This window comes from Protomyctophum parallelum, assembly GCF_964188405.1.
Source record: "Protomyctophum parallelum genome assembly, chromosome: 4".
In the NCBI taxonomy this organism is placed as follows: Eukaryota; Metazoa; Chordata; class Actinopteri; order Myctophiformes; family Myctophidae; genus Protomyctophum; species Protomyctophum parallelum.
The window spans coordinates 4,884,982-4,910,274 of record NC_139700.1 but is presented as its reverse complement, the minus strand read 5'-3'; the positions used below and the strand labels follow the sequence as shown (position 1 = coordinate 4,910,274).

The window sequence follows — 25,293 nt, the reverse complement described above, 5'->3', positions numbered from 1 at the left end:
GTCAGCCATATCGGTTACGAACATGTGCTGATGTGATGTGCTTTACAAGATAAGCAAATGGACATAATATTACACCGATGCCAAAAAAAGGACACGGTGGATCAACTGTTGATCTACTGCTGGTCTTACCAGCCAGGCGGCTGGTAAGACCATCCATCCCGGTCACGGAATTCACATCTCATTTCAGGTCTGCTGAAATTAAATTAAATTAAATGAGAATCCCACGACCGGGATGGTCTACCAGGTTAGATCAACTGAGGATAAAGGATCCATTTAGAAATATGATTATTTATGCACCACTGACCAATAAGGTTGTGAACATTTGTTAAGCTTAAATGATATACGTTATTACTCTTATTCATAACTCATTTCGGTACATGACATGTACATTGATGAGAATTGAAGGAGCATTTGTAATTAGATTAGCTAGTGCACTGGCATACTGTGTCTATTGCAGAACAATGGTAGATAATATATAGCTATACAAGCATTGAGATTAGCTTATTATTTTGGGAGTGATTGTAGTTTTATTTTTGATGGCAGCTGACCATAATGTAACATTCAGATCACATATAGTTATTATACACATGAAACCTTCTTAGCCTAATGCTCCAAAAAGTACAAGGTAGGAAATGCCATAATAATCTAATAGGCATCAACTACTGCTATGATACAGCAGCTCTTAGAATGTTTGGTCTCTGGTAAAATGAAACATACCAGTACTCACTACTCCTGTCATTTGAGAACAGATCAGAAACCAAATCTGGGACTCAAGCCAAAACATAATAATTCTGCTCTTGTGGATTTAGACTTGAATGGTAAAAGGAGAATAGTAATTTCAGGCACCAAGGAATGGAGAAGCAAGCAACTTTGACATAATGGCAAGGATGACTGTGTGAATAATGCCCGACTTACAGCTTGTTTGTGCGCAATGCTGCGCACCGAATATAACAGATCTACAAGCCCACAACAGTGTTGTGAACATTACACTGCCATGTCAGAAATGATCTGATGTCAGTTCAATGTCAGTAAGTCATGCTAAACGAAGACACACACTTATAAAAATGAAACAAAATAAACATGAAGTAACATCGTTTACAGTATAAGAGTAATACTATTGCTGTGCATGTTGAAAACTTACATTGTTTCAAAATTATTTTGTCATGTGGAAAAAATAAACATCACGAGGAGTATCATTGACTACATGTAAAAAGGCACAGTTGGCAGTCCTGATTATAAAGTAATCTGAGATAATGTGCTTAGAGTTGAGTCTTTCAGACAACAGGCACACTATCAAGCCAACAGAAGCATGTGGTATTAAAAACACATTCACTCACGCACGCACACACACACACACACACACACACACACAGTATACGTTCTTTCATGCCAAGCAGGGTAAACACCAACAATACTGTGTAGTCCTTTCACCATTCACACCAATCGCAGCACACAGTCTCCAAGAAAATCGCATGCTAAGTCTAGAACACATGTACACGTCCCATTTCTCATCCACCACAACGCATAACAAATACATAAAAATAGTCCTTGGTACGATGGAAGGCTGTGATGGAATGATAGGCATAGCAGAGTAAAAAGATGGAACATTCATTCATCTGTTCTTGGCTGTGCTTGTCTGAATTCCTTCCTTTCCTTAATACTTTGCAGGAGCACTTTACTCAATGTTCATTATGAGGCATCGTAAGGACTTTATAGCATATTTGCATTATTCTGAAATTATTACAGCTCATCACTTGATCATTGAATGAGTAAAATGTTGTTTAAAATCAAAACAATTGCAATCCTTTGATTCTTTATGACTAGCATGACTGTAGACAGATATAATTCCGGTTACATTCTAAATATAATGAGCTCAGAATGTTTATATAGCATGTCTAGATTGTCTTATAATACCTCTCCCCATTTTGTGTAAAGTGTCCCTTGTCCATTGACCATGTGAGGAAAGTCTACGAGGAAGGCCGAGGAGAGACGTTTGAAGAGGAAGGCACATATTTGAAACAATCAGAAAACCACTCTAGGCGGGGTTGGGGGCCCCTGCAAGCACAGACTTGAGTTCAGCTTCTCCACAGCCTTTTCTAACATCAACGGCATATGGGGAAATAATAGGCCCCAGATCAGCATTTTGGGACAACTTCACCCTCCACCCTATGCCTGGTCCCATGGAGGCCAGTTGTTAGCTGGTGCTCACTCACGTCAGCAGGCCCATGCGGGTCAGCTTTGCTGACAGGAAGGAGTGCAGAACAAACACCACAGGCTTTGGGCCTGAGTGGAGGTCAAACACCTGCAGGATGGAAGGTGGAAGGTGGAGAGAGAGAGAGAGAGAGAGAGAGAGAGAGAGAGAGACGAAAAAAGGAAGGGGGTGGGGTAAGAAGAAAGCAAGAGATGGAAAGGAAGGAAAATGCACAAATTTAAGTAAAATAATCTAAAAATATTTGACCATGCATATTGTTCTCAATATAGGCTACACAGGACTTTCTCTACATTGTGCGACTTTAAGCAAAAACCTGACTCACAGCGAGTACTGTGAGAGAAAAAAACGCTGAAGGTCTTCAGATGCCAGTAGCAACATACCATTTCACCCTCTGGACCACCAAAGTCAAGGTAAAGATTTCGGATTCCGTCGTCACCGGACATCTTCAGTTTCTCAAATGGGTATCTGAACAGTACTGCTCCCCCGGTAGGATCCGCTGGCTCTCGCGTGACAGTGAAGCCCTTCTCGTAGTGCAGTGTCAGACGAACATCTTGCCTGTTCAGCGTGCAGCCTGTCGACAAGAGGGGATGAAGGCGTTTTTAATACGTCGAGACCTGAGGTTGAATCTACAAATGTCTTCTTAAATCCTAACAGCTTTCTGAAAAAACCTATGTTTCTATGTCAGCGGTTCTCAAACTGGTTCATGTATCTGGCCGTGGTCCCCCATCAGAAAATATGTTGTTCCAGGGACCACCCCAGAAGCAAATATTTAAGTTAAAAACATTCACTGTGTAAGGAATATATTCAAGATATTTGCACACGTTTTCACAATTTAAAAAAGAAAAAAGATCTACAAGCTTGTGAGCTTTAACGTATTTTTATCCTGTTCGGATAGAGGATCCGAATGACAGAATGTTCGGCCAACTCAATAGGATACACAAGAGGTGATTCCATAATTCAAGGTCTGTAGAACGTCCACATGTATTACCGTTACTTGAAATGTCTTTAACCCATTCTGGGCGGGAACCCCTTTTGGTGTTAAGCTGTTGAGCATTATGTTATGCTTTAGCCGTTGAAAAATAGCAGATCTACAAGCTCATAGCACGGCGCCATTTTTGAAAGATTGTGTAAAATTGACATTTGTAGAATTGTCCTCAGGTCTAAATGTCTTTAATGTTCCTCCACCACCACCACCGTGTTTATGTAGCAGCAGGACATGGAAGGAAAAAAGACAAACGGTTTCCAGGCCCGAAACTGCAGCCAACTATTGTTCTTAACCGAGTGGAAACATTCCCCTCCACTGGCACAGACTTCTGCTTTTCTTTCCCTACACAGAGTTTCTCTCTGTGCGACATTTACTCTCTGGTACATGACTACAGATTCACAAGTTGTCAGAAACTTCCTGTGACAGGAGACTCTGTATAAATTACCAGTGGTGGAAAGTAACTAAGTACATTTACATTTAAGTACATTTACATTTAAGTACATTTACTTGCGTACGATGCCACACATTGTGAGTTTGTAGATCTGCCTTTTTCATTGGTTTTATACTTTTGAAAACTTGCGAAATGGGACCTTCTGCATAATGAGTATGTTCTACTTTTGGTACTTTAAGTACCAAAAGTAGAGCATAAGCAACACAAGTTGATTTTACAATATGAATTGTATCCCAGAGATAGAAATGCCATCAAATGGGGGTCCGTAGACTAATGCATGTCAAACTGCGGGTCCTTGAAATTGAACAGGTTGAGAATCACTGCTAGACTAGAGCCGTAATCTGAGTTCCCAGAAGTTTTATTTTTCAATATAGATTACAATAGCTAGTAGCTGATTGGCAGCTGATTGCACAAGAGTCAATAAACCTGATCCCATTTAAAGGTGTTCCAGCCAACATCCTGATTATTATTGTATGCAAAGTATTGCCAAGGTCAATTTATTTGTCCCCAATAGGAAACTACTTTTGTGGTGTCAGTGGCAGGTCATTATGTACAAAAACAAAGTCGGACACTCTTGTTTTGATGAAAACCATGTATTGCCAAATGTGCCATGACACTGCATGGTATTAGGCAGGGTGGCTGCACTCCTGTGATGCTCGAGAAAAATATGTGAAAGCATCACACAGAGACCGAGAGACTGATAAAGATCAAAGAAAACAATAAAACAAATTAAGAACAAACCATTTAAAACGATTAAATGTTGTTGGCTATCAGTTCAAACAGTTACATACCGGTAATACACACGATTATTAAGTATGTTCCTATAATGGCCAAATGATGCTAGGTTGTTCAGTTTAAAGTTCTTGTTGTAAAATATTCCAAGAATTGAAAGCAGCCTTTCCCAGCTCAGAGTTGGCAAAAGGAGCCAGTTGGCATGGAGAGTTCAAATGTGACTAGGTTTCTGATGTAGCATGGTGGTAATTTTCCAATCAGGGCTCTATATATGAAAAGGTGCCAATGATTATTGCGTCTGTCAGTCAGAGAAGACCAGCCTACATTATTATACAATGTACAGTGATGAGTATTGTAGCTGTCATCAGTAATAAACCTCAGGGCTGAGTGGTAAATTGTGTCTAGAGGCTTGAGTGTGTTCGCAGCTGCTGACGATAAATGATGTCCCCATAGTCCAAATGTGGCCTCAATAATCCTTTTCCTACAGAGCATAGGGAAACTACATTATTGGGTTCTGTACCATTTCATCTGTGCGCAAATTCCATTTCTTATTTTCTCCAACCATCCCCCTTTACTTCGAAAAGGACCCCAATGGAAATAAATACGCTTTCAAACTTTCTTGTATCTATCTTTTTTTTGGACCATTGTATCACCACCGTATTCACTTGTACATGTGATTTTGTCACTAAATAATTCAACCATTCAATAAAAAAAAAAGAATAGCACACACACACACACACACACACACACACACACAAGTGTTCTGTCAGCAGAGAGACAAACCAGGCCTGCCTCATGAACACATAGGATGTTACTGTAAGCCCCAGTTATTCACCTCAGAATACTTTTCTGTGACATTCCCAAACTATGCATTACATCAGTACATTCGCAAAGAATGATCTACACTGGTATACTAGGACATGGTAAGTATTGGTCGAACAACATTAAGACAGACAGACAGACAGACACTGTAGATGGATATACTAGGTTATGCTGATGACAGTGACAAAGCTTGGCCTACAGTAGACATAGAAATCTGGTGATGCATGTGTGTAAATAGTAACATAGTAACACACACCCCCACGGTAAACACTTCTACAAACACATAATGAACTGTGCATTGAGCATAGTATGGGACCTAAATGGGCACACACACACACACAATATGCACCCATCATCTCACCGATGGAGACTTCTTTGATGAGCTCGGCGGCAGCATGTCCCCCCTGTACCAGGGCCCGCGTCCATGAAGACAGGTCCCAGTGGGTCTCCACCCGGAACACATGGGACTCGATGCCCCGTCCCGTGCCCGTCCGCGTGGCAAACACCAGGTCTGCACCCTGGGCTGGGGAACTCCGGGCACTGCCAGAATGGACCAGTCTGAACACAGCGAGAACCGTGATTAATACGTGGTTGTACTTTGGTAGCGCTAAAAGGTGATATGACTTTTTGAAGATTAAAAAAAATAATCCATGGCCCGGACGGTTAGCTAAACTGTCTTGGCACCTAGGCTACCAAGCCAGCCAGACGGTGTGCTGCTGCGGGTTCGACTCCCGATGGCCTTTGCCGCGTGTCACTCCCTCCATCTCTCTGCCCCTTTCCTGTCTGTCTACTGATTCCCATCAATAAAAAGGCATAAAAAAAGCCACAAAACAAATCTTAAAGAAAACAAAATAGCAGATCTACAAGCTCCCAAATCATAATGCATTGTGAGCTTGTAGATGGGACATTATTTGTAAGAACCATGAAATGAAATGTCCACTCTAAAATATGGTATAATTCGTATGTTGTCAGTGGTACAACAATCAGTAGATACTGTACTACTAACTATGCGACATAATCGCAATTTGTTGCATAATAATCATAATTGTTTCCATGTTGAAATAATGCATTTAAAACATGTTCAAAAATAGCCGGAATAGCAGATCTACAAGTTCACAATGTTTTGCGATGCTCCACGTTATTTCAGTTATTAGATGTTTTGGTATATTGAAGTTATTTGTCATATCTGCCCCTATGCAGTTTTTTTTACAAAGCCTAAAAGCCAAACAGAAATGTAATTAATAATAGCAATTATTTGTGTGACAACTAATTGACGTAGTAAACCTTCATGATCGTGAAAGGCCTCATAGTTTCTACCTCTGCAACACATCCGTAGTAATAGTGTGATTACCTTGTGGCTAGTAATGGATGTGTGAGCAGAGGCATGGACCACGCCTCTCTGCTCCACGGCACAGACTCAAAGAGCAGGATGTCTTTTTCTGTCAGAGCCATGACAATGGGCCTGAACTGGTGCCGTCCTCCATCCAGCTGGACCTAGAGAAGACATGAACACTGACGCATCTATTTTCATCTCGTGTGTGTGTGTGTGTGTGTGTGTGTGTGTGTGTGTGTGTGTGTGTGTGTGTGTTCCCGCCATAGTTTGGAGTCAAATGCTGGAAATGAGTCGATTTGGATCGGCAAGTTGATTGGGATCGGCATATTAAATTGGGGACAAAATAGGTTTCACCATTTCAATATTACGTTTTTTAAGGTTAATGAGGTCCGGGAGGGTGCTATATGCCGTGATGATTGTAAGTCAATACAATGTACTGGGTGTGTGTGTGTGTGTGTGTGTGTGTGTGTGTGTGTGTGTGTGTGTGTGTGCGCGCGCATATATGTGGGTGTGTTTATGTCTGCCATGCCAGAATGTGTGTCATGCCTGAGTGATTAGGTTTTTGATAGTTTCATAACTTGGTGACATTAATTAGTGACAGTCCGTTAGTGAGCGAGTGAGTGATTGGAGTACGTAAGGGCGCCAGACAGGAAGTGGCTAATGTGGTGGAAACGCTTATTGACTTTGTGCCTGAGTATTTCCTGTCAACCCAGGCTACGTCTCCAAGAATAAACAACCCCACACACATAGAAGTATTGATTCATACAAGGCCTTGAATAAAAACTCCAGCATGGCAAGGCCCTTAACCACTTAAACCCTTAGTCGACCGGAGTCCCTCAGGGCTCCATACTAGGCCCCCCTCCTGTCTTTGCTTCACACTAAATATCTTTCCCTAAAATATAGCCGACCTGCAAGCTCACAACGTGTTGCCATGCAACATGTTGTGAGCTTGTATTTCGGCTATATTCACTGAATCTTTGCCCCCAAATGGAAATGCATGCGTTTACCTTTTTTTTATTGTTCCATAAAAACATGCCTTTCCTGTTTATATTGCAGTTACTGCATTACATGTCAGTCACGTCTCACCGTCATCATGCTTCCTTTTAAATATATATCACAGCCCATACTGTGGGGTACTGTGAATGGGTCTATGAGTTTTACTTGCCCGTGAAAGCGGTTTCTTGTGAAAAACACTAAACACCCCCAGCAGCTCCCACACGGCTGTCTAATAAGGCAAGTTCCCAAACTTTGTCATGTCAAGGACACCAAAATTGACACTAATTGGCCCGCGGACCCCCATTTGAAAAGATATGCCAGGGACCCCCATAAGAGAAGATTTTTACGGCTCTAGCAGAGATTCTCAACCCGTTTCATTTCAAGGACCCCCAGTTTGACATGCATTAGTCTACGGACCCCCCATTTAATGGCATCTTCATCTCTGGGACCCCAAATTTATATTGTAAAATCAAAGTTAATTTAACTCTGAGAGTGTACAAATGCATTGTACACTCTCAGAGTTACAGACCCATAAGGGTCCATTTGGTTCCAAACTATCATTTAGCTGGGCACCCCCTGGAGCTCCCTCAAGGACCCCTGGGGGTCCCCGGGACCCCACTTTGGAAACCACTGGTCTAAGGGCTCACAACTAAAAACAAAAACAAACTTAAAATACCTGTTCGGCCATCCAGCCGATGTGTTTGAGGTGGGGGTGTGAGGAGGTGGAGGTCGGGGAACCCAGGTAAGCGTTGACCTGAGCCAACGTCTGTGGCAGCAGGGCGGCGATGTTGGTGTGGACGGCAGTGAACCAGGAGCTGGCGGACGGGCCGTCCTTGCAGCGCAGCACCACCGTGTGCTGTCCGTCAGGGGAGTGGAGCTCCAGCAGCCTAGATGGGGAAGAGAGTGTCACGGTCGAGGAGCTAAGCTTTACACATCTACACTTTGTCTGCATCTTATTCTTCACACACACACACACACACACACACACACACACACACACACACACGACGTCCAGGCCAGCCATTTCTTTATGCATTTATTTATCTAATTAATTCTCTCTCACATGCCAAGCATTCCAAACGAATGAATCTAAGTTCTGTAGGGGGGAAAAAAAAAACTCACCCACACCCACTTGCAAAACACATAATCCAACCACACCTAAACTCCCACGTAATCAGGTATTTCGACACAAGCGCACGCACGCACACACGCACACGCACACACACACACGCACACACACGCACACAATCTCAGACCTGTTCTCCAGGTCCGGCATGGTTAGGTTCCTGCTGATGAAGCACATCTTCAGACTGATGACCTTCCTGTCCTTGGAGCCAGAGGAGCTGTTGTGTTTGGGGGAGCCGGAGTCCTCGCTGCCGCTGTAGCTCGGGGACTGGGGACGCATGCCGTCCCACGGCAGGTCGGCCACCAGAGACGGCTTCTTGAAGAGCGGAGACACCTCGCGGATGTACTTCACTGTGGAGGAAACACAAGAGGGAGCCGGACATGAAGAATGGGCAATGATAGGGCCGTCACCATTACAAATCGAAGCGGACGATTAATTGTCGCACAAATAATTACGATTAACGATGTAGTTGTGTGTTTTTGGCTTTGAACATTGGAGCATAATATTTAGGCTTCGTTACCAGGAATTGCAAGGGGAAGATATGACACATAGCTTAAATATACAAAGAAAGACACATTTAATCATTTTATACTTGTACAATTTGCTGAAATAGTTGCACTATACAAAGCGTGTTTTGAAATAATATTTAAAGCAAAATCTTGGAAACAAAAAATAAATAAAAAGGGACCCATTAAAAATGTGTCCACGACCCACAAATGGGTCCCGATCCAGTGTTTTGGAACCAGTGGTCTAGATAGACGAATCCACGGAGAGGTGACCTGGGCACAACGGAGAGGTGACCTGGGGCACAACGGAGAGGTGACCTGGGCACAACGGAGAGGTGACCTGGGCACAACGGAGAGGTGACCTGGGGCACAACGGAGAGGTGACCTGGGCACAACGGAGAGGTGACCTGGGGCACAACGGAGAGGTGACCTGGGCACAACGGAGAGGTGACCTGGGCACAACGGAGAGGTGACCTGGGGCACAACGGAGAGGTGACCTGGGGCACAACGGAGAGGTGACCTGGGCACAACGGAGAGGTGACCTGGGCACAACGGAGAGGTGACCTGGGGCACAACGGAGAGGTGACCTGGGCACAACGGAGAGGTGACCTGGGGCACAACGAAGAGGTGACCTGGGCACAACAGAGAGGTGACCTGGGGCACAACAGAGAGGTGACCTGGGGCACAACGGAGAGGTGACCTGGGCACAACAGAGAGGTGACCTGGGGCACAACAGAGAGGTGACCTGGGGCACAACGGAGAGGTGACCTGGGCACAACGGAGAGGTGACCTGGGGCACAACGGAGAGGTGACCTGGGCACAACGGAGAGGTGACCTGGGGCACAACGGAGAGGTGACCTGGGCACAACGGAGAGGTGACCTGGGGCACAACGGAGAGGTGACCTGGGCACAACGGAGAGGTGACCTGGGCACAACGGAGAGGTGACCTGGGGCACAACGGAGAGGTGACCTGGGCACAACGGAGAGGTGCACAATCATAGCTGCTGTGTCACATTAAGAGCAGCTCGACACCGCAGCATTGATCGCCTACAGCTGGCCTACAGGGCACCACTCTGCGGATTTGTCTATAAACATGCTGCTTTTAAGTTGTCAAAGTGATGAGCCGAGCCAATTAAAAGGGACTTTTGAATAATGTTTCAGTGACCTTGGATACACCTTCAGCCCCCCCCCCCCCTCTACATGGACATGAGACCGCTGTGGTTTGTTTGAGTGAAGCAGAAATGTATCTTTAGTTGCGTGACAGTTGGACGGTTTAATAGCAACAGAAAGTGTTGAATCAACACCGTTGATAGCTGGACCACGAGTGAGACTGCATACACAATAATACACATATCGCTGTCTTATCTCCATATTTCAATTTGTTATGTTTTTGAATGCCCTATTTGATCATACAGTGTCACACAATAATAAAGTATCAAAAAAAGCAGATCAAGTTGCCGAGCAACAACACCAACATACGGAGCCAATCCATTATTATACAGTAATAAATAGATGCTATAACACTGCAGTACATCATACTGTATGCGTATGCTCAGTGGATCATATTTTCCTGACGGTAAAATTCAAAGCCTTGGGTGTAAATGTATCACCATGAACGGTCCATTTGTACATTCTCAGAATCAGAACACTGATGATTCCACGTGTTTATCTTATCAGTGTTTATCCCATTCTGACCTGAGATCAGATTCATACGAGGTTTCTACTGGACACACACTGGTTTGATTAACCCATTCTGACCTGAGATCAGATTCTAAAAATGTCAGTCGTTCTTCGATTTTTTTCAAAAATAGCAGACCTACAAGCTCGTATCGCGCCACTCGGTGGCGCGATATGAGCTTGTAGATCTGCTATTTTTCAATAGCTAAAGCATAACATGATGCTGACACCAAAATGGGTGCCCGGTCAGAATGGGTTAACTATGAACACATTTGGTGTTCATCCAAATGTAATTCTAGAGATATTTATTAGTATTTTGTCCAAATGACAAAAGATAGATATTAAGATATTAATCATAATCTGGACATGATTTTTTTTTCCTTTTTTTAAATAAACAGTTCCTGCTATCTACTTCAACGTCTAATAAGGATGTATTGGACTTCAGAGAGGGGAATTGGGTTCGGAGAACAGAGTTGACTTGGCGGTACAGCTGGGAGTTTGGCAGGTCTGCTGTTTGTAGAAGAAGGGCTCTGACTCCAATCTAATGGATTTGGTTTCCAAATGTGGTCCCATATGGACCGTTCCACCTCTTGCTCCCAACGAAACCACCATCTCTCAGTGAAACTTCTCACTCTCTACAACGCTTAAAGCTTTCCTTTCAATGCCCCTCACATCAATCGTTTCTCTTCCACTTTTGACTTTACTCATGCTGTGTGTGTGTGTGTGTGTGTGTGTGTGTGTGTGTGTGTGTGTGTGTGTGTGTGTGTGTGTGTGTGTGTGTGCGACTGTGCGTGCATGTTGTTCTACTCCGTCTGAAACCTGAGATGAGGCTCCAAAGAGGTGAGGTCATTCTTGAATGTCTGGGATATTAGGTTTGAAAGCATAACTGGTCTGCACGTGAGTGCGTGTGAGAGAGAGAGAGTGAGAGTGACTGAATGACTGGGAATGTGTGCGCTGTGAACTATATTTGAATAGATGGAGAACCAAAGTTTCAAAATCTGTGTAGCATGGTTGCTGTTGCCTCACAGCTAGAAGGTCCTGGGTTCTACAAAGGTTCTACTACAAGCTCGTAGCGCGCCACCGAGTGGCGCGCTACGAGCTTGTAGGTTTGCTATTTTTGAAAAATCGAAGAACGACCGACATAGAAACATAGCTTTTTCAGAAAACTGTAAGAAGACATTTTTTGAATCTGATCTCAGGTCAAAATGGGTTAACATTCAGCCATTGACACACCAATGACGGAGGACATCCATGCAAGGCACCAACCTGCACAGGGTTCTTTACTCAAGGACATATTTTCTACACCGACTCTGGTATGACTTTGATCCCGGGATCGAAATAGGGAACCTTGCTGGTCGTTCTACCGGCCACTCTACCCCTGATCCACTGCCGCCCCATGTAGGAGAAAGGTTGTGTGTGTATGAAATGAGAGAACCAAAGACACACAAATGTGTGCACTTCAAACTGCCTATCTTCTTCTTAAGAGGCGGCTAAAAACCCATTTCTATGACCTTGCTTTTAACTGATTCTCCTGTAACCTTATCTTAAGTATACTTTTAATTTCAACGAATTGTACTGACTAGATTTGAAGCTATTACTTTAGTTTTTTACCCTCGTTACATTTTTTGCATTTATATCAATTCCTTTTTACTTGTATGTAAAGCACTTTGAACTACACTGCTCTATAAAGATTATTATTATATTATTATTATTATTATTCGCACAATGGTGTCACCTCTCACCACCATAAATAACAAGGATATTTAAGGATAACTTTGTACAAGGATGGATGAATTAGGTTTACCGTAAGTCCTATATGACTCAGAAGAACTCAGGCCAGCCATATAGAAGTAATGCTGGTACGGTAACAGAACCTCATAATGCTGGTACGGTAACAGATTAAACAGAACCTCATTGACTCACCCTCATAACAACATGACCCATAGCAGTGTTTGGGAGACATATGTCTGCATACGTAAGTGCGTGCTTTGAGAGCAAGTAAGTGACGTCGCCCCCACACTCACTTTGAAGAGTGCATGTGCTGAGTTTATGGTTTGTTTACTGTACAGAAGAGAGTACGACCGATGCCAAGTCCGAGGCTGATCCGAGACCACAAATTACTGGTGTTTTGTCCAAATAGTTTTTGTCAATGAGTGCAACAGTCCAGACAATTTGAAAAACAGATTTCAAATCAAATCAATCAACGACCAAGGTCAAACCAAAGTGCTGAGCAAGAACAAAAGAAGAAAGAAAAAAAAGAAGAAAACATATTAAAGCAAAAGAAAATAATTAAAAGGAAGGCAAACAAGTTTAACACAGATCACAACAAGAATGAAACAAAACAACAAATAACAACAACGCACAAAGCCAGGCATTGGATTTGAGTGCCCCTCAAAAATGTCACCAAATGCCAAAATTGGGCATCGACTGCCTAATCTGCGACATACCAATATATCAGCCAGACTCAATGCTCTCTTGTAGAGAGAGCATTGAGTTAGAGGAGCGGTGGGGGGGGTGGGGGGGGCAGCCCGTCTGTAAGACAAGGAAGAAGGAAGCCAGCCGTGGTTTCAGACTAATAATCAGATCTGCAGTGAAGATGTTAGGCGAAGATACAGTTTCCAGCCACAGTTTCCACTTTCCAGAACTCTATGGCCTTTAGAGTGTGTCTATCTCTGCTATATACACACACAGGGTTTCCATTGTTTACATCCCCAACAACCATGTATCTTTCCCTTATCTACAACGACGACAAAATGTGCTCCTCGGACCACGTAGACCAATCAGGATGAAATATGAAAAATCTGGTCCGTCTTGATGACATGACTATAGAGATAATGTGTGTGCCCGATTTGCATGACAAAATCTGCAGGAGCAATAGCAAAAAAAAATGTGTTTTGCTAAATCTGGCATCCTAGTGGTGCTATAAATAAACAACCTGAGAAATGTTCTGCTCTGGCCTCCAGGGAGAGTGGCGTTTCACAACAGTTTTACAATGATTAGCTGTACAGACAGACGATGGATGGACGTGCGCGCGGAGAGGGGGCAAAACGGGCAGTAAAACAAGAAAAGACCCACAGCCAGAACTACATTTGGATGAGTGTGAACTGTGAACTGAGCAAACACAACCCCAACCAACCACCCCCCCGGCCTTTGTTGAATGCTGCTGACATGAATGGGAGCAAAATGCAATAAGTAGCTAAACAAAATACGTTCTAAATAGTAAATAACATGCTATATTATCAACTGTAAAGTACAAGGATTACAAACTGAAAGGCTAATTGTATATCACATGAGTCAGAACGTTCAGACTAGCATGCTTTGTTGTCCTTTGATGTTTATGTTGGGCTGACAACAACATCCCGACACTAAACCTTCCATTATTACAGTGGTTCTCAAACATTGGGTCTGGGTACGCCCAGGGATCCTTGGGGGTGTTCCAGGAGGTCCCCAGCTAAATGATTCATAATATACCATCAGAATATGTTTAACCCATTCTGACCTGAGATCAGATTCATACGAGGTTTTCCACTGGACACACACTGGTCTGATGAACCTCTGACCTGAGATCAGATTCTAAAAAATGTCAGTCGTTCTTCGATTTTTCAAAAATAGCAGACCTACAAGCTCGTATCGCGCCACTCGGTGGCGCGATATGAGCTTGTAGATCTGCTATTTTTCAATAGCTAAAGCATAACATGATGCCGACACCAAAACGGGTGCCCGCTCAGAATGGGTTAAACACTTTAACTGTATTTTTCTTCAGCTATTCAAATAGCCAATATCTGTTTTTGTTTTACATTTGGAAGAAGATCGTGACAAATTGTGAACATTTTGGAATAAGTATTTGACAACACAAATCTTATCTTATGGCGTCCCTTGGCTGGCACAATGCATTTCAACCCATGTTGGGCGGGAACCCCTTATGGTGTTAGCATTATGTCATGCTTTAGCTATTGAAAAATAGCAGATCTACAAGCTACAAGCTTGTAGGTCTGCTATTTTTGAAAAATCAAAGAATGACTGACATAGAAACATAGCTTTTTCAGAAAACTGTCAGGATGTAGAAGACATTTTTAGAATCTGATATCATTGATGCATGCATGCATCAATGGCTAATAGTAAATACATAACGAACAGACTTGAGAACTACTGCATCATGCAGCACTTTCAGAAATGTAGGACTCAGGATGTTACTCACTGCACCTGAATCTGTCTGTGGCTTTCAACTCAGTCAGTGATCTACTGTATCTTACTGTCAACTCAGTCAGTGATCTACTGTATACTCAGTCAGTGATCTACTGTATCTTACTGTAGTCACAGTGATCTACTGTATCTTACTGTAGTCACAGACTAGCCTGGTTAATAAACCAGACTAATATCGCACGGACCGCGGGATATTAGTCTGGGGAGGCTCAGCTTGGATTTAATTTCCAGGGGGGGCGGGTTGAAACATTTTCTCTTTGACGCAATTGGTCAGAGCTACTGTCAGTCAAAGGTCTCAAGCATTGAAAGTCACTGTACCAAAGCCCGCCCATATTGCATACCGTGTCCCGATTGGACGCAATTTGAATATTTCCAAAATTATTATATGCCAAAAAAAACACATAAAAACTGTTCCTGTGTGGGGAGGAGGGGGAGAATGTTTAGTCCTGTCAAAACTATATTATCTTTTATACCCCTAAAAATGATATAAATGGCTATACTTGTTTGCTGTCTCTGAGTTGCCTTTCATGGGTGGGTCTCTCTTACCAGCGCAGTGTCATCATAAAAATGTAGAAGCGTCTAGTCTGACTCCTCACTCAGTGCCATAGGACGCCTTTTGACGCCTCCCCCTTATAAACGTGTCCATGCATTCATCTCCAACGGATTAGATTACTGACCGTTATGCCAAATCACTTTGCTTGACTTCCTAGAATGACTGATGCTGCTCCTCCAGCTCATTGCAACTGATGCGGCCAGAGTGATCACTGGGAGGAAAAAGAAAGGCTGCACACATTACTCCTATACAAAGATCACTTCAATGGCTCCCAATAAGTCCACATATTGCTTACAAGGCTCTTAAAAGGAGAACACCACCATTTTCTGAATGGTGCAGCCACTCCAATGCCCAGCACTGTCCGTCCATCCGTCCCTACATATGTCTGTCTCTATGTATGTCCGTTTAGAGTACCAACTGGTGACAAAGTGGCGCTGTTGAGCTTCACACTGTGCACAGGTGCATGCATGGAAGCTGGTTTTTAGTGTAACAGTGCAGAGACCTAGAGAGACTACCAGACGAAATAGCATTTGTTGACCACCAAGTCTTGGCTATCAGGTAGTAGCTCGCACAACTCGGTCGGGTAAGTAACTTTGCAAAACGTAATCTCTAAAAGAGAAAACACCAGCACTCACAGAACTTTTGTCTTAAGGCACTTTTTTTTTATTCTTATAAGAGTTGGCAGAGCAGCAACAATAAATTCTTCATCAGCATTGAATGCTACAAACACAGGAAGTGTCACCTTTGATGATGTCATCAAGATGTACTTCACAATGTTAATGATTTGAGAGAACACGCCCTCATCGCCCACAGCATCCCCGGCGCCTTCTAGCTGTGAGGCGACAAGCGCTACCGACTGCGCCACCGTGCCCCCTGACATCATTTTCCACCATTTTCAACCTTGTCTTCATATAATTGGTCCTCACTAATGCCAATTTTCTGTACACTTGCTCTGTCTCAGAGGTGGACTGCGTAAAGTTCAGAAACGTGCCTACCAATGAAACCATCAGTAGTCAGGTCTGGTCATTTCAAGCTAAATTTCAAACTTCCATGTTATTTATTTTTGTAAATGAATAACTTTCCTGGAAAAGAAAGGTATAGTTTCCATTCGTTGGAAATGGAATCCCCATTGATGATGTCAGATTGTAGGCAGGTTTCTGAACTGTCCACATAGCCCACCTCTGAGACACGCTCACCGTCAGCCTAGTTTTTGCATGTAATCGCATGTCTGCTCGTCTCTCTCTCTCTCTCTCTGCCTCTGTCAGTGCACCAGTGCTGTTTAAAGAACTCATTACGTCTATCAGCGCTGTCACTCAGCTCCCCTTCTGCTTCTAATTAGGCCCGCACTCAGAGGACCATCAGCCGTGTGTGTGTTACTGCGCACGCGCGCGCGTGCGCGTGCGTGTGTGTGTGTCTGTTCTTCATATGAAGAAGTGACTGTGCGTTCATTCATTCATGCACACCGGTCCACAATGATGCATGCGTTTGAAGCACCAGACACAGTAAGCAACAAAGAGAGAGAGAGAGAGAGAGAGAGAGAGACACACACACACACACACACACACACACACACAAAAGCCATGCTCCAACGTCCCACATGGCCAACTCATCCCACCTCTCCCTTCATACCTCACTGCCCACAGCCATAGAGAATGAGAGAGGAGAGGAGAGGAGAGGAGGGAAGAGGAATGCAAAAAGCAGAACACTCTGACTCGACACATATTTGGCTGTGGCATTAGCTGTGGTGTGTGAGCCTATGTTCAGTCTGTGGCCATTATGTCCATCCGCCAGCTCACACACACACACACACACACACACACACACACACACACACACACACACACACACACACACACACACACACACACACACACACACACACACACACACAAACAGTAATCATGGTATATGGCTTTGAATAATAGCTTACAAAGCAGTAAGTCAGTGAGTCAGACCCTATGCTCATTTTCTTTTTCAACTGACCAAATAAAATCCCCATGCAGCCGGGCCAATCCCACTCTCCCCTCTTCCTCCATCTAATACTCTGTCTTGTGTTCCACTCTTCCCTTTAGTTTTTCGCTCAGTGTTGCCAGATTGTGTGGAAGAAATAAGCAGCCAAGTTTATGAATACAAGCCCAAAATAAGCGACCAGGCTATTTTCTTTTATTATAACGTGCTGTGCCGTTGTGAGCTTGTAGATCTGCCAGTTTCATCAACAAAAAAATCTTGGAAAAAAGTTATAAATATAGTATATTTTTGAAACATTTTACCAATACAAATCTGGTATGGGGGTCACTGGCACACAATATTTCTTGAGGTGTGCTAGCCCCTCCTATACACAGGTTTAATGTTTGTCTTTATTTCAATGTTTGTTTTGTAAACGCATTGACAATGAAGGGAAAAGTTACGTCATAATGTGTCATTTACATCATATTGTCTCTTTATTGTTAATGGCGTTTAAGGTTTGTGTTTGCACTGTTTGTTTTACATCACATCACCTAATCAACATGAGTTAGCGCCCCTCACTTCACACGGGTGTGATTTCTTTTTAGATGTACAGTCCTTGTGGACAATGTGGAGGTCCTTGACATGGAAATGTGTGAGAATCACTGGTTTGTTTTGCAACATGCAACTACCCTTTAGAAACAAGACCACAAAAAAAAAAAACGCAACCACCAATATTTACAAGCTACTTTGAAGAAAAAGAAGCCCAAAGTCGGCAGACATGGCAACACTGTTTTCGCCCCAATCGTCTATCCCCTTTTCAATACCCCCCAAAAGTCTACCTCTCAGTCACCCATTTCCCATCTCCCTTTCTTTCCCCTTCCCCCCCCGTCTGTTTCTGCCAGACCCCTAATGAGAACAATGTGTGAGAATGCTCCAATGGAGGGAGCAACGTGCACGTGTGTGTGTGTGTGTGTGTGTGTGTGTGTGTGTGTGTGTGTGTATACAGTTATACACCAGTGTATAATATATATATATAGAGGAGGGAAGTGGAAGTTTGCAGGAGTACTTTGCTCTACGTCTCTCTCTCTCGGGGGGGTTTTCCTTGAAATACACACACATGTGAGCACATGTATGCATTCACAGCTGCACGATGAGAATATATTATAATATGCACCCTGCCACCCTCTCACAAACACGTAACATAAAATATATTATGCACCCTGCCACCCTCTCACAAACACGTAATATAAAATATATTATGCACCCTGCCACAAACACGTACACAATTTCACACAAACTGCAGATCAACACATGATTGATTGCACAGTCAAACATCACACACGCACGCACACCCCTCATGTAGAGCAGAGGTTCTCAAACACACAAATTCCCTTGGCACCTTATACACACAAAGTTACACCTGCCCCCCACTCACTTCCATCCTCTGTGACCTGATTCATGAGGAAAGATGAAAGGCATGGTGAAATACTAAATGTTCCAGACAGTGTTGGCACATCAAATCAGGTTTTGCCATCAGTAGTACGTCGTTTAAATAAATAAAAAGCAGATCTACAAGCTCACAACCAATTGTAAATGGAACTTGACATAGGGTTTATACTGGTTTTATACTACTGTTTTCTTAGTCTTTTTTTTGAGGGGAGCTATATACAGGTTTGTTTGTTTTAAAACGCCATTGACAATGAAGAGAAAATGTACGTCATTTTTTCATTCACAATGGCTGTAACAACATTTCAGGCAGTAGAATGTATTGTGCTTACAGCTTCTAAAATATTACATAACACAAGTAAGACGCGCAAACGCGGGAAGCGAACGCAGCTCGTGTGTGTGTGTGTGTGTGTGTGTGTGTGTGTGTGTGTGTGTGTGTGTGTGTGCTACAGCTGCGCCCTGTGTGTGTGTGTGTGTGCTACAGCTGCGCCCTCTGGTGGCGGGCGGGTGGTGTAACAGCGGGACAGACAGACACACAGACACACACACACACACACAGACATTCAGCCCTTGCTGTCATAGTAAGTGGCTCACTGCGTTCGCAATTAAAAAACAAGCAGACTCTGCATTAAGTAAAAATAACTGACATTTGGACTAAACCAGTGGTTTTCAACCAGTGGTCCTTGAAAAGGTTCCAGGTGGTCCCGCAGCTAAATGATTGAAAGTTGGTAACCAAATCCTTCTAGTGTAAAAATGAAACCAAATGGATCCTTCTAGTGTAAAAAATGAAACCAAATGGATCCTTCTAGTGTAAAAATGAAACCAAATGGGTCCATTTGGTTTTATTTCACGCTCTCAGGAGTTAAATTATTGTTAAATATCTGCATTACTTAAGTCTACACGATTAGAGAATGTAAAGTCATTGTAATTTTGATCAATGTTTTCCTGTTATTTCTCCTAATGGTACCAACATCAATACAGCATGGAATTGGAAAAGAGTCTAAATGTCATCATGTGGTGGTGGTCCGTGGCTCTGGCTCAGATGCTGAATAAATAATGGGCCTTGATGTGAAAAACGTTGAAAACCACTGGACTGAACAAAGGCCCACTGACTTTTCCGTAAAATCGCAAAAGACCGCACTGAAAAAATCTTGCCTGGCCTATTTCAGGGTTTGCAGACTCATACAACATGGCGTATCACCCAGTGAGGACAGCGACCGAATTAACGGGTGGTCGGTTAGTTTTGGCCTTTGAACAAAAGGAAATAGCTCTGTTCCTCATCAGGGCTGTCCCCATTTCTTCAATGGCGTCTTTGTCTGCATGTGCTGTTTTTATTCCTCCAATTACGCACACAATGGGCCCATCTTGTGTCTCCTGCCACTGACCGGCAGGCTGTCCTAATAAGATGTCAGCAGTATGAGAGACGACCAGCCTTTTTCAATGGTTATAGCCATATGGGACTGTTTTGTCTGTGACAGTCTGTCAGTCAGCTGGTCACTCGTACAGGGGTGGAAGCTAGCCTGGCAGCATCATGTCCTGTTCTAGAATAGGGGTTCTCAACCTGTGGGTCGGACCCCAGAACATGATATTATTTATTTATTTTTAGTCTGTCAGATGACAGTGAAGTGACCATTTATTGAGGGGTGTCTGTCTGGCTTTTGGAAATGACGTCATACGGCAGCCAAGTCTATGAACTTTTTCACTGTTTTGTTTAGAGTACTAAAACGTGACGTCATGTGGCAGCCAAGTTGGTTTAAAGGAGTGACACCTTTATTGATAATATCAAGTGAAGATGGACAGGAAAGAGGGAGAGAGAGAGAAGGTGAGAGACACGCAGCATAGGTTGTGCATCAACCGTAATCAATCTATATTATAAGTACTGGTCAAACATTGGCCAAATAATATAAGAAAGAGGCAACAATTGTGAAAATATCAGATCTACAAGCTCGCAACGCAGGGCTTTTCACAATATTGTTCTGTGGAACAGAGTCAAATATAACATATAAATTAAATGCCTCAACTGAGTCAACTGAGCTCCTACAATTCCAAGTGCTTGTCAGGGTGGGTCCCCAGTTCAAATATGATTATTTGGGGGGGGGGGTTCAGGGTTGTACCTAAAGACTATTTATGCAATATTAGGTCATACACTACAGGAGCATTGTTAGCTCATGCATGCAGTACCATTCTAAGTTCCTACCTTGTTTAAAACATAGGATTGCCCATGATAATATTATGACTTCACCCTCACATGTCATACATACGTACTTCCTCAATACCAAGGTGAGCATAGTGCAGAACAACAACGGTCTATGCATGTTCTGCAGCGTGAATGAGAGAGAGCCCTGCGTACATTCATTCACGTCTCGTATCACATTTCAAAGCCATTTCCTTTGTACTCGTTCCAAAACATGCCGATACAATGTTTCAGTTTCTGAATTCATATAATTAGATTAATCCGAGGAGGATGAAGTCAAATGTGACACAAGAATGGGATTATTTTTTAATCGCGTCACATGTGACACTAGGGGCTGTATTTTGCGTGTCTTAAGTACCAGGTCTTATTACCTAACTTGAGTAAACTAAAGACCTGGAGGCGTGGTCAATGCTCTTTGGCCACTCAGAATAGCCAAATGGCATTGATCACGCCTCCAGGTCTTTAGTTTACTCAAGTTAGGGAATAAGACCCGATACTTAAGACACACAAAATACAGCCCTAGGAGTTCATAATAATCAGAATATGAAATGCACCCTGCTGCTTGGTTTTTGGACATTAACATAGCTCACACTTCACACATTCACTAAGCTTTCTACTTGATTACATCACTGTGTAGATGTTTCACACATCTCTCCCCTGATGGTGGTAACAATATAGTCATATGTGACTTAGGAACAGGTATTGGAGCAGAGGCCATATTTTCCTGTCTTAACCCATTTTGGGCGGGAACCCCTTTTGGTGTTAGCATTATGTTATGCTTTAGCTATTGAAAAATAACAGATCTACAAGCTCATAGCCGAGCTTGTAGTAGGTCTGCTATTTTTGAAGAATCGACTGACATAGAAACATAGCTTTTTCAGAAAACTGTCAGGATGTAGAAGACACTTAGAATCTGATCTCAGGTCAGAATGGGTACCCTGGAAACAGTACTACTACTACCCCGGAAATACTGTAGATATTGTACCTCTAGGATAGCAACACCCTTCTTCTCCTCCTCCAGCACTGCCATCCTTCTATTTTTGAGGGGCACTAGCCCCTCCTATATCCAGCTTTTAGTGTTGTTCATTGGTCACAACTTCTTTGTCCTACACAAACATTAAATTCCCATTGACAATGAAATGAATGAATGGAGAATTTTACATCATAGTGTCTGAGCAAATGGGCATAGTGACTATTTTTGTTCTACTAACATTAAACTCCCATTGAGCAAATAGGAGTAGTGTCTATTTTTGTCCTACACAAACATTGCATTCCCATTGACAATGAATGGAGAATTTTATAGTGACTGTCTGAGCAAAGAGGCATAGCGACTATTTTACGTCATGATGATGTACGATGATAAGAGCGACACTCACTTCAAACGGTCTAGGCGTTTTTTTTTAACACACACACACACACACACACACACACACACACACACTTACTTTGTGGAACAAAGATCATAATTTGAACGTGTGTTGCAAGCGTGGTGCAGTAAAATCCAGGTTGTAACCATCGGTGTTGACCTTTGCCCTATAAGTCTGGATACAACCAGAGGTCAGGAATGTGGGGTGCCCCAGCTAATTGTCAAAATATCTGGAGGTTTATGTATTGTGTACACGGCAACTCAAACCCCATTCCAACCATCCTCAGGCCTGGGAGCATGTCGGACATTCAGAGAAGGGAGACCGTGGAGAAGTGAGAGAGGCAGTCGATCCACAAACAACACAACTACGGCATCTGACAAACAATGACAGGCAGCTGACACATTCCTTCATACAGACAGAGAGATCCTGGATTGGACTTTGTGTGGAACAGGAAACGTGCATCTCGTGTAATGTTTCCCCCATTTGCCGCTTGGACATTTTTTCATTGTTAAAATAAATTAATGTGTACTTAAGTGTTGAAGGACCTTTGTCCTTGACTGGAAACATTATGTGGCAATAGGAAAATATAGTCTATGTGACTTTTGCACAGTACCACTTTCACTTTCAAACTAGCACAAGCAGCGCAAAACCTACGATCCCAAGAATCAAACATTATGTCTTTAGTTTTGAAATAATATTTAATGCTTTGGCGAAACTATCAACAGAGAGCGCAGTGGCCGGCTGGACAGCTTTGACAGACCAAAAGATTTCCAAGGGGATTTAAAAGCAACACAGAGGCCTTATTTGGCTTTGAGCGGAAATGTGCTACACATTGATTAGTTCCTAAAACTAGCTGTTCAGTATTCATCCAGTGTTCATTCCAAACCATTAGGCACTGCATAGCCATTCCTGGAGTTGAAGTTTCCAAACCCCAAGGGCTCTGTGCTGTGGTCTCTCCTTTTCTCTCTCTCCCTCCCCCTTCATTCTCTCTGAGTGACAACATCAGTGGAGTCAGAGACATAAATTTGATTTACTCGCGTCATGTATACAATGAGCGCTTATCTAAAAACGCTACAGCCATTCATACACGGTGTAACTAACTTTAACTGCGACCACAATTGTGCTTACTTTCCTGTTTACACTAATCAAAGGCCATCTTCTGTTGATACAGCCCCATGAGCCTAGCCCCGCCCCCCTTCAGACAGAAACAACAGTTGTAGGCGGCAGTTTGTTTATGTGGATATGAGTGCGTGGTCACTGGTCAGCCTACGTGTGTGTGTCACGGGCACGGCCCGGGAATTGCACTCGTGTCAGTGAAATGAATATAATACGAATGAATGGCCACAACGGACCCGGTCATCAATAAACTTGGGCAGTAGTGCAATTCATAACAAGTGAATGAAATAGTGTGCCCCTGGGGCACAAGACGTCTAGAAAGTTCACCACGCTTTGACGAAACTGTGCTTCTGTTGACTGAGTGAGCCCAATGGATCACTCACATCTGCCCCTTGTCTTCTCATGTCTTGAATTGATTGGACACGTAACGCACTTTATTAATTCATATATCGCCTTCTGTCTAGAAGCAGACGAGTAGAGTATAATCTCGGCCTTAAATAAATCCCCGCTCTTGCGTTGCACAACTTACCCTCAAGCGTCACCTCCTTCCCTGCCTTTTTGAGCGCCTGCACCGCCAGGTCGTGCGTCGCCTCTCGCAGGTCGTTCCCGTTCACCGAGAGGATGGCGTCTCCCACCCGCAGAGCCCGACTCTGATCGGCCGCCAGCCCGGGGAAGATCTTGGAAATGAGTATGGGCATTCGGTTCTCCCGGCCGCCCTTGATGCTGATCCCCAGCCCGCCGGACTCCTGCTTGACAACTCGAACTTTACGCACCGCTTCCGACGACCCGTCCAAACTGATGGGAGTTTCGCCCTGCCTGGAACTAAAACTTGACCCGGGACTGCCGTAGCTGGACCCCGGGCTTCCAAATTCGGAGTTCGTGCCGTTATTGGGATACTTGCCGGGGCTGTTTACAGCGTAGTTGCCGTCGTACTGGCCCCGGGTGACCCCCCCGCGCCCCGGCGGGCTGCCGCTGCGCCCTCGCCCGCCGTGGTTCTGGCTGGGATGCTGATCTTGACTCTGGGTCGGACCTCGGGTCGGATTCCCCGAAGCCGCCAGGCCCGGGTCGTTTCCGTTAGACACTCCATTTCGCAGGCCCGCCGAAGAGTTGATGTAATCCATGTTATTGGCCCCATGTCCGGTCGCCTCCGCTTCGGCTGTTAAAGTCAGTGTTTCTCGAGTGAGTTCGGCGGCCACTCGGATCCAACGGTCCCGGAGCAGAAGGTCCAGTTGACCGTTTTTGTCTGCTCTCGTCCAAACAGCCATCGTGGACGGGTAGCCTGCTCCGAGGCGGGCGGGTTTCAGACTAAACTCATGTTGAACTTTTTCCTCTTTTTCAGAGTGCGCACAAGCACCAACTCGGCTCCACTCCGCTGGCCTACATTGACACACCCACTTACGCACTGATTGCAGGAAACGGAGGGGAGAAAAAAAGAGCCTAAAACTAGAGAGAGAATCGGGAAACTGTCCGCCTGTACTCATCCAGGCGGGATAGGATAGGACAGGATAGGAGGGCTTGTTCTGTTGTTGAGATGGTGATTGCCTTGAGCTGTCTGTCAGCCTGTGGAAACTCGGAGCCGGATGACAAGAGACAGGCAGCCAATCGACATTTAGACATGTTGATTACA

At 43.8% G+C, this 25,293-nt stretch overlaps 1 protein-coding gene across 1 annotated transcript; it reads right to left on the bottom strand.

Annotated features, from left to right (window-relative positions):
* Window positions 1-1,358: 1,358 nt before the first annotated feature.
* Window positions 1,359-25,205, bottom strand: sntb2 (syntrophin, beta 2). Its single transcript, XM_083763644.1, has 7 exons — window positions 24,196-25,205; window positions 8,788-9,007; window positions 8,208-8,418; window positions 6,554-6,696; window positions 5,564-5,760; window positions 2,593-2,783; window positions 1,359-2,302 (listed from the first exon to the last, which is right to left on the bottom strand). The coding sequence occupies exons 1-7, from the start codon at window positions 25,145-25,147 to the stop codon at window positions 2,210-2,212; spliced, it is 2,007 nt and encodes a 668-aa protein (XP_083619770.1). The 5' UTR covers window positions 25,148-25,205; the 3' UTR covers window positions 1,359-2,209.
* Window positions 25,206-25,293: the final 88 nt, after the last annotated feature.